Source organism: Lemur catta, chromosome 2 (genome assembly GCF_020740605.2).
Source record: "Lemur catta isolate mLemCat1 chromosome 2, mLemCat1.pri, whole genome shotgun sequence".
NCBI classification, from domain to species: Eukaryota; Metazoa; Chordata; class Mammalia; order Primates; family Lemuridae; genus Lemur; species Lemur catta.
This window is the reverse complement of record NC_059129.1, coordinates 111,185,832-111,201,843: the sequence shown is the minus strand read 5'-3', so window position 1 is coordinate 111,201,843 and position 16,012 is coordinate 111,185,832. Positions and strand designations below refer to the sequence as shown.

At 35.1% G+C, this 16,012-nt stretch overlaps 1 protein-coding gene across 3 annotated transcripts in view; it reads left to right on the top strand.

The window, feature by feature from the left end:
• The first annotated feature begins 2,029 nt into the window (after positions 1–2,029).
• TBC1D32 (TBC1 domain family member 32) overlaps positions 2,030–16,012 on the top strand; it is a 184,350-nt gene continuing 170,367 nt past the window's right edge. Inside the window, exons 1-4 of one of the 3 annotated variants that reach the window (XM_045544274.1) lie at positions 2,125–2,131; positions 2,310–2,470; positions 12,161–12,322; positions 15,794–15,971. In XM_045544274.1, coding sequence (XP_045400230.1) covers positions 2,316–2,470; positions 12,161–12,322; positions 15,794–15,971 — 495 coding nt within the window. In that variant the 5' untranslated portion in view covers positions 2,125–2,131; positions 2,310–2,315. Of the gene's footprint in view, positions 2,471–12,160; positions 12,323–15,793; positions 15,972–16,012 lie in introns of all 3 variants that reach the window. The other 2 variants (XM_045544276.1, XM_045544275.1) reach the window with 2 other exon arrangements.

Sequence of the window (16,012 nt, the reverse complement as noted above, 5' to 3'; positions counted from 1 at the left end):
CAGCCTGGGCAACACAGGGAGACCTGTCTCTAAAAAATGATAATAATAATGATAAATAAATAAAAATTGCACTACATTTATTTTACCTTATCATTCTACTTCCTACTTACTAATAGTTGGTTCCAGTATATTAATAGTATGCATTTTACAAATTAGATTATAATTATTATTTTCTTTAGACAATATTTATAGTGATTTACTTAAATGATTCTTCCCCCTTTTCTTTGCCCTCTTTCCTTCTTGTATCTCAGGTATTCTTTTAAGGTTATTTTCCTTAACCTTAAAGAAAGATATATCCTTTAAACAGTAGTTTTCAATCTGTGCAGTTCTACCCTCTCTTAAAAAGCATTTTGAAATACATGGGGACATTTTGTCATGACAATGGCTTCAGGGCACTTACTGGCATCTGTAGTGTGAGACAAAGACATTAAACATCATGACATACACATAGGACAATCGCCCCCACAAAACAATTGTCCTGGTTCCTTTATGACTTTTATTGGTTCTGCTGGACATTCATGTAGATGAAGTGTTCTTGATCAGTATCTGAGCCTAGAAACTAATTCCAATTATATAAAATAATATTTGGCACAGTTTTAATATGCTGAATTTTTCAGGAATGCAAAAACCATGTAAATCAAGGGATTTTGCCAATAACAGTTGACTTACTATTTCAGAAAGTCACATCATTAATAGCTATCTTAATCTTGGTGTTTGGGTTGCCAATACAATTCATCTGTGTTAGTTTGAGTACGTAGCTGTCACATTGCTGGTAATTCTATGAATGTGCACATGCATATATGCACATATACATATTGGGCTTTAATGTATGACCCCCAAATAAAGTTACAAAGACGTCTAGTCTTCTAATGTTTTTTCCCTAATGCAGTAGTGAGACAATCAAGATCAAGTGTACATTTTATGAAGAAACATGCTGCTAAACTGGCAAAGATATACCATATTTTTGCTCCTGAAAGTAATAGCATAAGCATCAAGGAAATTTATGCCATGATCCTGGCTAATATGTGAAGTGTATCTAAGTGGAGTAAAATATAAGGTTAGATAAGGGAGACTTTATTGACACTGAACTGCTCATCACATCAGTGACTTAGGATTGACTATTTTGTAGATATCAGTGTCTGAGCTTAATACTCCGCTGGGTTAGCTCCTTGTAACTTGGACATGACCATGGTTGGGGAATTTATCTAGATTAGAAACTGGATGAGGGGCCATGATTAACTATTGCATCTTCTTGCATAGTGATCTTTATGTTATCTCATGGTGCGTCTCTGGAATCCAGTTGTGTCTCACTACTTGCAGGAATATCTCTAATCCCTTCAGAATACTGAAGTGAGGAGATTATTAGCTTCCATTGAAATACTTTGAGTTCCTATTAAGGGGTAAGCCACATAGGCAAATGTCTGTGATACATGCTGGGTATTAGACCCTTTCAGATGTGGCCAATTTATTTTTCTAGCCTCCTCACCTCCTCCTTCTAACCTTATTAACTCAAGTATCAATATATCCTACACTCTCAGCCCCCTACCCTTTGCATGTCATTTATTTTCTTTGCTTTTTCCCTCAACTCCTCTATAGGATTAAAATGTAATTCTAGGTTACCCGACACATTATTTTTTAGCTTGGCACTTGCACTGTAATGCAATTGTTAATTTCTTTTTCTGCCTGTTAGATTATGAAGTAGTCCTCCTCTTCATAACTCCTAGCAGCGCTCAATGGATGTTAGCTGTTAAAGGAAAACAGCATTGCACATTTCAATACCATTCACTCTTCAATCGGAACTTTCCTTTTCGCTTATCTTTGTTTTACTGACTCCTTTCTCTTACTACTCTTCTCCCTCCCACCTACATCGCAGAGGCCAGCTAGCGCGAGCGTACCGCAAGCTCCTGTGGGAGCCCCGACAGGTCGCTGGATGACACTCCCTCCCACCACGGAAGCCAGGTCAACGGGCTGACGTCACGCGCAGCACTGACGTTCCGCCGTCAGGTCCTCCCATCGGATCCTTCCTGGTTCTTTTTTGCCGTTAGTCGGGGCAGCCTGAGCTCTGTTGATACTGAAGGCTAGCAACTACGGGTACCAAAGGCGGGCCCTTACGGACCGCTGCCTCGCCAAAGTAAGGTGACTTGGTTTCCTGAAGGTCGCGCAGGTAGCCGAGGGTCCACACACACGCGCTCGCCGCGGTCTCCCAGGGAACGACGCTGCGCGCAGGTCGGGGCTGGGTCGGCGTGCGCGTGCGCAGTGCGCGGTGTTTGCTCAGACCCGGAGTAATGGGAGTGGGCGTTTGATTCCAGCGGAAGATGGCCCATTTCTCCCAGGAGGACGAGACGCTGCTGCAGGCGATGCTGAGGCAGTTGTTTCAGAGCGTGAAGGAGAAAATCACGGGTGCTCCCTCTCTGGAGTGCGCCGAGGAGATCCTCTTACGTCTGGAGGAAACTGATGAAAATTTTCACAAGTAAAATTGTTTTTGATGTCTTAAGCAAATCATTAATCCAGAAAAGGTCAAAGTGTTGTTAAAGAATGTTCCTTTGATTATTGTTGTTAAAATAGTGCCCAAGTTGGAGGTTCACTTATACTTTTATTTGCCCAAATGCCGAATTTATTTATCATTTATTCTTCTTTTCTAAAGCATCTGCCTCTTCTACGTTTTTACTGCCACAATCAACATATCCTAATTGTATTTCCGCCTTTGGGCAACCCTGTAACATTAATTATAAATTAGTCTTGTTCTTTTACGAACATTTCTACTATTTCGAGGGATTTCTGTCACTGTGCAGTACAGTGATCCCCCAGGATCTCTGTTCCTTTGCTATTCTGATGTTTTAGTGGTGTACCAACTATCCATTCCGAGCACCGCAAGGGAATACTGAAGTGAGGAGATTATTAGTTTCCTTTGGAATACTGTCTGAATTCCTATAAAGGGGTAAACCAAATAGGCAAATATCTGTGATACATGCCAGGTATAAGTGCCAGAGAAGGGGTACAGAATTCTGTGTGTGGGAGCAGTAGAGAAAGGAAGTTAAATGAGAGAGTGCTGTTTGAGGTAGACCTTGAAGATCTTTAGAGACCTGTATTTTTCTTTTGATTTGGTCCATATAATTTCAGTTAAGCTTCTCAATTTAAAGGTCTACCTCCACGTGCTGACATTCGTTATTAATAGTAGTATTTTTAATCCAATGTTGGCGTTTCATTTTGATCTCACACATACGACATTTAAAAGTTTTCTGCTTATACTATCTTAATTGACTCTTGGGTACCATAAAGTTTTATTTATCTTGAACGCCTACCAGTATCATGTATGGGCATCAGGGGATCCTTGAATGCTTTAAAACGCTATGCACAAGTTTGACTCTACTTGCAGTTTTATGGGGTACATTTAAAGATTTCCTAAGATTCTCAAGGGAATTTTAAAGATTGTGGAAGGAATCCTTATTAATACAGAGTTTCTAATTTAATATTTCTGATTATACATACAATTTCTTTTGTATTTCCATGAGTTTCTTGTTTATATCCTCATTAAATCCACTACTAATACCTGTTATTGGATACCATTCTTTATTTTAGAGTCCTAGAGACCAGTTTTTATGGATTAGCTATTGATTTATTACTTAAACAGTATGGTACAGAAAAACTGGAACTTTCCCAAATGTAGGTTTGATCATTAATGTTCTGTAAGCTCATGTAATGATAATTTACCTTACACAAATCCACATTAAGCATTAAGTTTAGGGTTTCATTTCTGGTTTTTATTTTACATGCAGTTTATATAATCTGTGAATTGCTAAGTCAGTTTTTGCTAGATTTATATTCTGGGAATTTGTCCATTTCATATGTATTTTCAAACTTATTTATAAGAAGGTTTTCCTGAATATCTTGTTACCTTTTTAATATTTCTAGTATCTGTAGTTATGTCTCCTTTTTATTCTTGTTTGTTATTTGTGTCTTCTCACTTTTGCTCTTGATATGTCATGTTAGAAGTTTACTAATTTTATTAGCCTTTTCAAGAAACCAGCTTTTGGGATTTTTTAACTTTTATTATTTGTTTTTTTTGTTTCCTCAGTATCTGTTCTTTATTTTTGTCTTACTTGGGAAACCTTTTAACCCTTTTGTGATGAATGCTTAGCTTATTAATTTGTAGCTTTTTTATTTTTCAATAGAAGCATTGAAGGCTACACATCATTTGTTTATAAGTATAGCTCTAGCTGTATACATTTTTAAATGTTTTTGAAGTTAAAATTGGATCTTTGTATTTCCTCTCAGAAGTCTAATGACTCTTGTAATACTGTAACTTCCTTTTCTTTAAAAGCTCATTACGTAGATTAAATAAATGCGTGTTGATTGACAGGCATACTTAATAGTTACTATTTACCAAAGAGATTTACTTGTGGCCTGCCTAAAAGAATCCAGACTCTAATTATAGGTAGTTTGTGGTATTAAAAGTAAGATTTAGAATCTCAAAAGTAGTTTGAAGTCTTAAAAGTAAAGGTAGTAAAATTCATAATGTGTTGTACTGGCCTAAGATCTGTGTCTTCAGAGGAAAGAACTCTTTCATGCAGCAAAGGAAAAGAGGAGGAGATGCTTATTTTGGCATTATCGTAGAATCTTACGATCTCAGAGTTGGAAGGGATCTTAAAGGTCAGTTAGTCTGGGTGTTCATATTTTCATTTCTCTTTATTTTCATTGACCTAACTTTCCTTGAACACTTAATGTTCTTGAGTCACTTAGGTGTATCTTACTTCCCTTCCCAAAGTGCTTTATGCTTCAGAATTACTCATCTTTCCATCTCCACTATCAGAACATTGTTTCCTTAAATCCAACCAATGTTGGCTTGTTATTAGTAAAAGAATAATCTTATTAAAAGATTTATGGGGAAACTTCTGTTTCTGGGCTATTAACATTTTTGTTAGAAGGTGGTTTTTAAGACAAATTGAGTTCATAAATGATGTAATTTTGGGTAGTGAAGTAGGGAAAAATGCAGTCATTTTGGGAGAAACTACAGCATAGGCAGTATCTAGGCCTGTGTTGCATGGGGCAGTTAACCTATCTCTGCTTCCCATAGCCTCTTCTATTTTTCTGCCTTAAACTGTACACATTTCTATAAAAAGATTCAAGTTCTCTTCCTTTTCTCTAGAATGGCAGCAAAGATTTGAGGCCTGTGGGAGGAGAGAGACAGGGAAGAGTATGTTGCTTTCATTATGTTTGTATGTATTGTATAAATTTTGCCACCCAGACTGACCCCTGATAAAACAATCAGAAATGTTTATCAACATTGGCTGCACTAGAATGAGCCGGGGGCTCTTTAAGACAATAGTAATGCTTGGGCCTCACCACAAATGATCAAAATTTCTTGGGGGCTTGGCAGAGTAGGTGTGGTAGAGGCTGGGCCTTGATAGTTTTAAAAAAAGCTCTCTAAATGAGGCTCACGTGCAGTCAGTTTGAGACCACAGAGTTAGAGCATAGTTACCAGCATTTCAATGAGAAATAATAGTGTTTCATTGTTTTTTTTTAATGATTGTAACAATCTCTAATGCAGAGGCTCATCTTTGTAGCTCTCTCATCTGATAATTTTTGGTTTGATACAGAAGGAACACAATACTATTTATTGAATTAGGTTTTATTCTTTGCATTACAGAAGAATGTACCAGTGTTTTTTTTTTCTTTGAGACAGGGTGTCTCTCTGTCTTTTTGTTGCCTGCGTGGGCTAGAGTGCGGTGGCATCGTCATAGCTCACTGCAACCTCAAACTCCTGGGCTCAGGTGATCCTCCCACATAGTTGGAACTGTAGGTATGTGCCACCATGCCTGGCTAATTTTTCTATTTTTTGTAGAGTTGGGGTCTCATTAGGTTGCTCAGGCTGGTTTTGAACTCTTAGGCTCAAGTAATCATCCTGCCTCAGCCATGATCCACCATGCCTGGCTCCAGTGACTTTTTAATTAGTGTGTTTAAGTGGTAACTTAAGAAAACATTCATTCTGTAAAGTAATATACCTGTATAGAGAAATTACCAAGGATTATGTTTGCTTCTACTAATGAATGCATTTCTAGTAACTGTTTGTCATGAGTCAGAAGCTTATTTTCTGGCCCAAAAAGTTGTAGAAGGTGTTAAATACCTGTTCTATTACATAGCCTTTTACACACTAATATATAAGCTCAAGTTTGTTATATAATAAATTGTATGATTCTGAAACATAACCTATTTTAAGAATTCCAAGTATCTGCGTTATAATTCTTAATTTATACTAATAAAATACTTTTTTAAACAGCATTAGTGACAATTTTTTCTATGGGTGATTGAAATATTTTTTTGTTTGTTCAAATAGCTAAAAGCATAATTTTTTGAAATAAACTTGTACTAATTAGATTTTTTAATGTCCTTATGTTGTAATAGTGATCTTTGTATCTCTGCATATTTTGATACAAACATTCTGCATATGTCAGATGTTTATTATGGAAAAAAGTCATTAAATTTTCTTGGAAAATCTAATAAAGCTGGAGAAAAAGAATGAAAAAAGTAGATGTTCTTTTACTCAGTTTGGTAAAATTTTTCTATGTAAACGTGAAAAATTTCATAGTTATCAGTTACTAATGAATGATCAGGCACATTGCTACGTATTTTAATTGAGCTGCTTCTGAAATGTGGTGAGCTCCACATCTTTCCTTATTAGCAAACAACTGCCTTCTTAGGTTTTAATATCCCTCTTTGAGGAATATTTTATAAAAGGTATTTTGCATTCATTTGTGAATAGCATCATTGAAACTAAATTTTAATTTTTTCTTATTAAATTACTTCTAAAGTAACAAGATTAGTCAAATATATGTATAGTATATTTGGTGAGAAAAATATTAAAAGCATAGGAAAACACTGTATGTGATAACACTTTTTACATGAGAATTATTATCACCATTAAGTAGTGGGAAACTGAAATTTAGCAAGGTCAGGTGTTTTCCCTAAGGTTACAAGGTTGGTCAGTGTAAGCTTCAAAACTTCAACCTGAAGCAAACTTGATTCATACATTTCTATTAATAAAAGTACAATAATTTTGTATTTGTTGATTCATCATATACATTATATCCTTTACAAAACTATAACAAACCCAGTTATTCAAAAACTTTAAAATGAACTATTAATAGGCTTCAATTAAAATAGAAATAAATGGAAGTTTTATTTAACATGACAGTAAAAGTTATATTATTCTTATTACATGATAGTTTTGGTCTTTCTAGCACAACTATAATATGTGAAGTCTGAAAATGTTAACAGAACAACCTGCTAAAAGATCTGAAAGGAAAGGGCCTAAATTATAGCAGAATTGATTTAAATTAAACCTAGGAAGGATATTCTAAAATAAGTTATTAAGCATTATATAGATTTTTGAGGGAGGTTTTATATTTCTTAAATAGAAATTTTAAACGTAAGAGATTCACCAATATATATCTTCAGTAGTCAGAGTTTTGTAATGCTTGGGGAGAGAAGGTGTTGAAAGGTCAAACTGGCATCCTGCAGGCCATATTTGGTCTGTGGATGTATTTTCTTTGGCTATGTTTAAAAAAAAAGACTAAAAGCAACATTTAAGATTTGAGAGATAGCACATAAAAATCTATTTTCTAGCTTTTCTTAAAACATTGAAAGATTAACACCAGGCTCATATTCCTTCACGACAACAAGTGACTAGAGCCATGTGGAAGCTTTCCCTTTAGCTGGGGCGTGTCCTCTTCAGTTCACTAAAGCTTCTATCCTTTTCACTTTTACACATGGTTTGCTTCACCTTTGTCTACCTTTTGTAGTGTCTGAATTTGACCTTTTGAAAGTCTCTTTGCGGTATCCAGAGGTTTTACTTTTAGAGAACATAAGTAGAATATTGTTCTACCCCCAGATTAATTTCTAAAAATGATACAATGGGAATATTTGATAAAAATCTATAGTTACCATCAATTTTTTGGATTAGATGTAGATTTCATAAGAACTAGTGGATGGCACCAATACTATCATGGTTACAATGCAGGCAACATAGTACTTAGTTTTATAAATTATTTCTACAAGCCACAGAAACAATTTTCTATCCTGGGGCACCATTATGGAAGAACAGCTTTACTTAGGATTTTATGGGGTACTACCATGAATTCAGATGGAAAAAGAACCAACACAAAATGAATTGTTGGATGAGAATTTGAAGTCTTGGGTTGTTACTCTTACTTAAAGAATAGAAGGGCCCACTTGAAGAAATGATTTTGTTCATTAATTTGGGATTGAAAGTTCTCAGGGCCTTACCATCCCTGGAGATTTTCATAGAAGATTCTTTTGAGAAGAGCAGTAACCTCTTAATATTTAATCTTGGGGTCCTTGGGTTCATTTAATTTGGAAGATGAACCCAAACCTTGAAGCACTTTGAGTTTTCTAGGAGATATTTCTTTGGTCATAGGTAAAAATGATGTCACTAGAAAAAAGCATGTGGTTATTCAAGTTCTCAAAATTTTTCCAGCGTATTTGCTACTTACAGCTTATACTAAATGGTGGGGTTTTTTTTTTTGATGTCTTTTATTTTAGAATGGCATTCTCTTCACTTTTATTGAATAAATTTTGTAAGTGGGCTTGTATTGTATTTTCTCATTGCCTCAGTTATGGAAATACCATTTGTGTTGCTTATAAGTTGGGCTTCATAAAGAAAGCACACAGAAAAGTTATATTTCTCAGTTAAATATTCATTTTTCCTAATTGGCTGATGTTTGGGGCAGAGATAGGGCTGATAAAACTAAGGAACAAAGATAATTCTGCATTTGCATAGTAGGTATTGATAGTGGGATGTAGAATCTTCAGGAAGGCTCTTCCTTTAATTTCAGGAATAACTCAGGCTAGCCCCATCTTTCATTTGCCACTAAACATTTCAGATGTGGAGGAAAACTTGTGTCAGTGATTGACTGACTTTGGCCAGGATTGTGAAGAGGGTCCTGATAATGTTTAGAGACCTCCAAACTCCTCTCTCTGTACTTTCTTTCACATTTACTTTTTTTCCTCCCTTTTCCCAGTTATGAGAGGCTGGATGCAAGGTCATAGTGGTTGGGTTGAAAGGATTATTTTAGGATCTTTTTCATTTTTAAAGTCATTTCAAAGAAAGCAATGATACTTTTATGGTATTGAAATTTCAGATAATTTGATTCTTGATTAAGAGGGTTCCTGGTTGTGCAGGGATGTTGTGGTGGAGAACATACACCGTTTTTGGCACCTGAGATCTCATCATGCATATCTGCCAACTCTTTCTCAGAGCCAGCTGTATTTTTGTGAAGGCAGTGTGGGGATTGTCAAATATTACAAAATTAAGAACATCTTTAAAGGATTCTCTTGAAGCCTTAATTTTTGAATTTGTTTTCTTGCCTGTGTAAGTTTTCACTGTTTTATATAGAATGTGCAAAGATTTGGTTTATAATTAGGCATACATAGGCTGGGCGTGGTGGCTCACACCTGTAATCCTAGCACTCTGGGAGGCTGAGGCAGGAGGATCACTTGAGGTCAGGATTTCGAGACCCTGAGCAAGAGCGAGACCTTGTCTCTACTAAAAATAGAAAGAAATTATCTGGACAACTAAAAATATATATAGAAAAAATTAGCGGGGCATGGTGGCGCACACCTGTAGTCTCAGCTACTCTGGAGGCTGAGGCAGTAGGATCGCTTAAGCCTAGGAGTTTGAGGCTGCTGTGAGCTAGACTGATGCCATGGCACTCTAGCCTGGGCAATAGAGCGAGACTCTGTCTCAAAAAAAAAAAATTAGACATACATAAATAAAAAATAAGGTAATGTTTAATATGGATGGGAAGTTTGCTTATATATAGGAAGATATAATAATATAAGGCAATGATGAAAACATTGAGTATAAATATTAAACATTTTAAGTAAATTTAATGAATAAATTCAATTTTTAAGTAAATTATACTTTAAATTTAATATGCCAATTACAATTTTGAGAAAAACATAATAAATTTTCTTTCCCAAATGAAAGAAATTTAAGTTATATACAAATTGATAAAAATATAAGTATTACATTTATTTATTTCTCTTCCCACTCTTAATTTACCACTGTAAAATATCTTGTTATTTAAACATTTCTGGAATTTTTACATCTTTGGGAGAAGGTGGGATTATGGAATTAAATGGGCTTTGGAGTAAGGTGAATGAATTAGTAGCTTGTGAATTTGACAAGGCTCTTTAATTTTTGAATCTGTGTCTGCATCTATTTTACCTATCATATGGTAAATAAAATAATATTAATAAAGTGCTTAGCACAGAGTCTAGATGATAGTCACTTATAAGTTATTTTCTTACTTGATTATATGCAAATCAGCATGTTTGTTGGTTTGTTGAGAATATTGAATGTGGCCTCATTTCAGTGGAGATACCCTGGTAAAGGCATTTGATTGACTAGGTATTTAAATTCCAGGCCAAGGAAGCTGTATTTGATCATGAAAGATAATGGGCATCCAATAACTAGTTTTGAATTCCACAGATATTTATTGAGGCATTATGTGCATGCATTGGTATGAGTAAAATGGCTCCACCTCTGAGTGAAATAATGAAGTCAGTGATTTTTAGGACCAATATGGTTGCCGTATTCAGGATGAATATGAGAGGGAAAAGAGTAAAAGTGAAAAGACAAGAAGGCTGCTGCAATAATCTCTGTGTAAGGTGATGTGGTTTTGTACTGATTGATAGAAATAGAAAAAAATGAAGTGATGAAATCAAAGGATATGCAGGAAACATTAACAAGTGTTGGTGACTGTATGGATATGATCGAGTGGGTGGGCATAGGGTGCAGAAGATGGAGACATTAAAGAGCATTCTATGGTGGCAGGTTTGGAAGTCTTGAAATATAATGTTAGTGCCAAAAAATTTGGTGGGTAGTTGGAAAGAGGAGATTTGTTTTTACTTTACACTTTCCTTTTTTCTCTTCTCTTTTTTTTTCTTACAGGGGAATATAGGAAGAATAAGATGCCATGTATGGGGGTAATTATAGTGTAATGTTATCTGAGATTTGTTAATAGGCATTAAATGAACAAGGAACTAACCACTAGAACAAATATTTAGAAAGAATAAACAATTCAAACTGGCAGCAACTGATGTAGAGAATGAAGAGATAAACCCTTCCCCAGTGCTTAATTTCAATCCAACCAAGTATTTATAAAGTGTCTGCTATGTACGAGGAATTGCAGATGATACACAGACAAGTGGATTTATCCTATTGTCAAGTATATAAATCATATAAAAATCTGAGTTTAGAGGTGGTCAGGAACCAAGCAGAGGATGTTTAAAGTTGTGTAACCACATATAAGGCAGAATATTTTGAGAGCTGATAGAGAGCGACAAAGTACCTTTGGAGCTTAGAGGAGAAAGAACATTATCAGGAAAGACTTTATCAGAAGGTAGCATTTTAGGTTGTAGGAGATAATGTAGCTGAAGGAGTGGTAGTAAAACACACTAAATGGATACCATAACATTATCAAAGATATTTGGAATAGAAAACATGGGGAGTTGGGCATGTATGTGGTAGTAATAGGACATAAATCTGGTAAGATAAATTGGAATCTAAAAGGGCTTTAAATGCCAATGCAAAATGTATCTTAAATTTGCTAATAATGCTAGTCACAGACAAGAACTGTTTAGATAGAATTTAGGTAAGTTACCGCTTTCAAAATGTACAGCAAACTCTTATGATAGAGCTTAACTTTTTCCTATTTATTTTTTCATAATTACTGTATTTTAGTCTGGTTTTCCTCATCAGCTTGAATAACTATGAAAATCTTTAACAACTGATTTCCCTACCCTTCAACATCACATATTTGAAGATGGGAATATAAAAAAGAAATGTGAAGAAACTTCTAACTCACTAGAGTTTGGGCTGCCCCTGAAATTTGCTTTTTCCCACCATGGTAATCTTTAAATGATGATATTTTCCATGTGTCTTAGAAAAATAAAAAGGCAAAGCAAAACTGTAGATTAGCTTGAGGATTTGTGATGAATGACTCATTTAATCCTAGTTTAAGGTAAGAAATCTTAGATATGTTACAAATCTTTCTGTGCTCACGTTTTTTTTTCTGGATATGGTTAGTAAGTAAGCTCATGACATTTACTACATTTATTTTTTAAATATTTGTTTCAGCTATGAATTTGTGAAATACCTTAGACAGCGTATATGTAATACGTTGGGGGCTATGATTGAAGAAGAAATGGAAAAATGCATATCTGATCAGAATCAGGTTGAGGAATCTGGCTATGACACAGTTGTACAGCATGTTACTAAAAGAACTCAGGAATCTAAAGAGTGAGTATGTCCACAATAATAGTTTAAAGTAATTTTTCTTTCCATAAGACTTCTTGATGGCATCCCTAATTCATGCCCCCACCAGTCTGTTTCCCTCATAGCAGGCAGAATGATTCTTTAAAACAATGAGTCAGATCATAACACTCTTCTACTCAAAACTCTCCAAAGGCTTCCCATCTCACTCCTAGTAAAATCCAAAGTTCCTTTTGTAGCCAACAAGGCCCACTGTGAACCTTCTGCTCCCCCTTCTGCCTCATTTCTTACCATATTCCCCATCATACTGCTCCAGCCACATTGATCTTGCTTGCTCTTTCCTAAACAAGCAAGGCCTTCCCTGAGGGATTTGTACTCATGTTGCTTCTGCTACCTAGAATGCCCTTTTCCTAAATATTTGTGTGACTTGCTCCTTCACTTTTTTGGGTCTTAATTTAATGTCTTCTTATCAAAGAGGCCTTCCCTGACCTCTGTGCATAAAATAATAACTTTTCCCTGTTACTTTCTTTCTGTTTCTTACCTTGCTTTATTTTTCTTCTTAGATCCTTTGCCACTGATTAATAAGGATAATATATGTTTGCTTATTTTCTACTTGTTTTCAATGTTTTCTTGCTAGAATGAATGTAAACTATACAAATATATTAATAAATAATTTTATCATTTTTTCTATTTCTGTATCCTAATGTCTAGAAAATGCCTGATATATCTTAGACGCTTAATCGGTATTTGTTGAATGAAGTAATGAAAGTGTCTCTTGCCAATATAACCAATTTTATGTTACAGATGTTTGAAATAATTCTGGCTTTAGCAATAAATCATTTTATCAGTCATATCATAACACATTTAATGAATAACTACTATATATTAGGTATTAGATCTTAGGGCTGTAAAGATGAGTAAGATGTTTTCTACCCTCCAATAATCTATAGCATAATGGAGAATTTGATATTATGCTGAAATAGAAACTTGAAATAGATAGTTTTAATACAGTATGGTAAGTGACATGATATATGCAAAAGGCCACATGAAAATATATAGGTGGGATATATTAGATATGCATTAAACAGCTATAACAAAATGACACCAAAATACAGTACCTCAAAGAAGTCATTTTTTTTTTCTCTTTTATATAACAGTTTAGAAATACATGAATACAGGGTGGGTAGGTGGATCTACTCAATGAGTTCATCCATGGACCCAGTTTCCCCCTAATTTGGTATCCATCATATATATCCTTGGTCAGGGGCTTGCAAATGTTTTTCTGTAAAAGGTTGTATAATAAATATTTTAGGCTTTGGCAACTGTTTTAGTATGAAAACAGCCATGGATGATACATAAATGAAACGACGTGCATGTGTTCCAGTAAAAATTTATTTATAGAAACAGGTGATAGGTCCATTTATTAGGTCCATAGGATATATTTTGCCAACCCAGGGCACAGGGGATTGCCTTCATCTGACTTTAATCTGTGAGTTTGAAACAACCATACTAACTATACAACTGTGTTTCAACCTGGCCAAGGGAAGAGAGAATGAAGGGCAAAATTCTTTTTTCACTCCCTTTCCATTGGCTGAAACACAGTCATGTGCCCACATCTATCTGCAACAAAGATTGGGACATTTGATACTTGATTGATAACCATGTACCATAGTAAAAACTTCAGGGAGGGCTTACTGGAGGCAATTAACAAACTCTCTTACAAAGGCCCTTCAACCTAGTCTGATAGTAGTTGTGGAAGGCTAACAGAGGTAAGTTAGCTATTTATGAACTCAGTTTTTATTAAATTAATTTTAACTCTCCAGAAATTTAGGATGTCGATGCTAGAAAATGCCATAGAAATAATTTGTTCTAAGCCCCTAATTTTATAGACAATTAAGTGGCTTGTCTAGAGTAGTACAATTGTTTGATACTGGACATCAGTGAGGAGCCTGTTTTTTTGTTAGCTGCCTTGTGAGTCTGTGTTTCCCTGTAAGAATTCCTGTAGTATTCTTTTTACGGTTACTTCTATTCTGACCCCTTGATTTCCACTATAAATTCCTAAGGCAGGAATTGTGTTCATAACAGCTCTGACCTTTAACTCTCTAACAGTGTTCTCCGTATATATTGTTAATTGCTTGTCTACTTTTCTGGCCTGATGGAAGATGGGGAACAATATAGCTTCTGCTTGATTTAGTGCTTTAAAAACCATGTCTTTTGACCACAGAGGTCATAAGGCTGAAAATTGGCCAGCTGAATGGAAGCTGAGTGGATACCATGGACATTAGGGAGCCACTTAGGTGACTGAGCAGTGAGACAACATGACACTGTTTTTTAACAATTTTTTTAAGAGACAAGATCTCGTTCTGTTGCTCAGGCTGGAGTACAGTGGCACAATCATAGCTTACTGCAGCCTCAAACTCCTGGGCTCAAGTGATCCTCCCGCCACAGCCTCCCAAGTATCTGGGATAATAGGCGTGAGTCACTGTGCCCAGCATGTATATCTCATTTTATAGTTGTGGTAATTGAAAGTTATTTATTATGACAGAGCTGGTGGGTAGAGTAGTTAGGATTCCAATTCAGATTTTCTGATTCCAAATTTAGTACTCATTCATTATGTTTTAAAAATCTTTATGCCTTTTCTGTTTTAAATATAGAAATTTCAGTGGTCCAGGTCATGTATTCCTCATTCGTAAAGAACTGCATTACATTATATTTATGGTTCTTTCTAGCTCTAAAATTCTATTCTTAGAGCTTTTGGGGATCTCAATCGAGTATTTATATGGATACTTGAGAAGTGAACTTAAAAATGGAGAAATTTGTTACAAGTTATTTTGGAGATTTTTAGACTTATAGAACCAAAAGGGATTTTTAGATGTTATCCAGTTCAAACTCTTACCAATTTCAGGAATCCCTTTCCTAACATTCTGATAATGGATTCTCTAGCCTCTTGTTTGTAAGGACCCACTGAGAGCTTAACTTTTAGATCTTGCATGTACAAAGCAGGTCTCAGTTGTGGCTATGGGTACCTATAGATAATAAAGTACAGGCAAGAGAGAAGGAAAGGAAAGAAAATAGAGGAAGGAAGTATAAAGAGAGATAAAAATAAAACAAGGGATTAAAGTGAAGTATAAAATAGCTTGGGATTATAATACTAACAGTTGACTTTGCTGCTAGCAACTGAAACCTATACAATTGGAACATCTTGCCTTAGATTTTAAAGATTATACTGACTTGGTCCATGTAACCATGAAAAAACCCAGAAAATAACAAACTTTCTGGATTCCCTATCAACACATATATATATATATATTTCTATCTTGTTAATTCTGTTGTAATATTTTTCTTTAAGAAAAATTGACTTTGTGTTTTCTCTTTAGCATTGTGTTCTTAAAGGAGCTTTCTTTCTTATAGAAAAAGTAATCAGATAATTTAACGTAATTGGCTCTTTTAATTTCTTCTAGTAGTTTTTCTCTTATTAAGACTATTTTGAATTTAAAGGTACAAAGAAATGATGCATTCCCTGAAGAGCACTATGATTGTTGTGGTGGACTCTATGATTAACAGGTTTGAGGAAGATGAGATACGAAGTCAAGAGAGGCAGAAAAAAATACAAAAGGAGAAAAGCAGTAGTTACTGCACAGACAATTGCTCTGATAGTGATTCATCATTCAATCAGGTGTGTTGTTTACTTTTGCATTTATGTTTTGAAATGGTGTT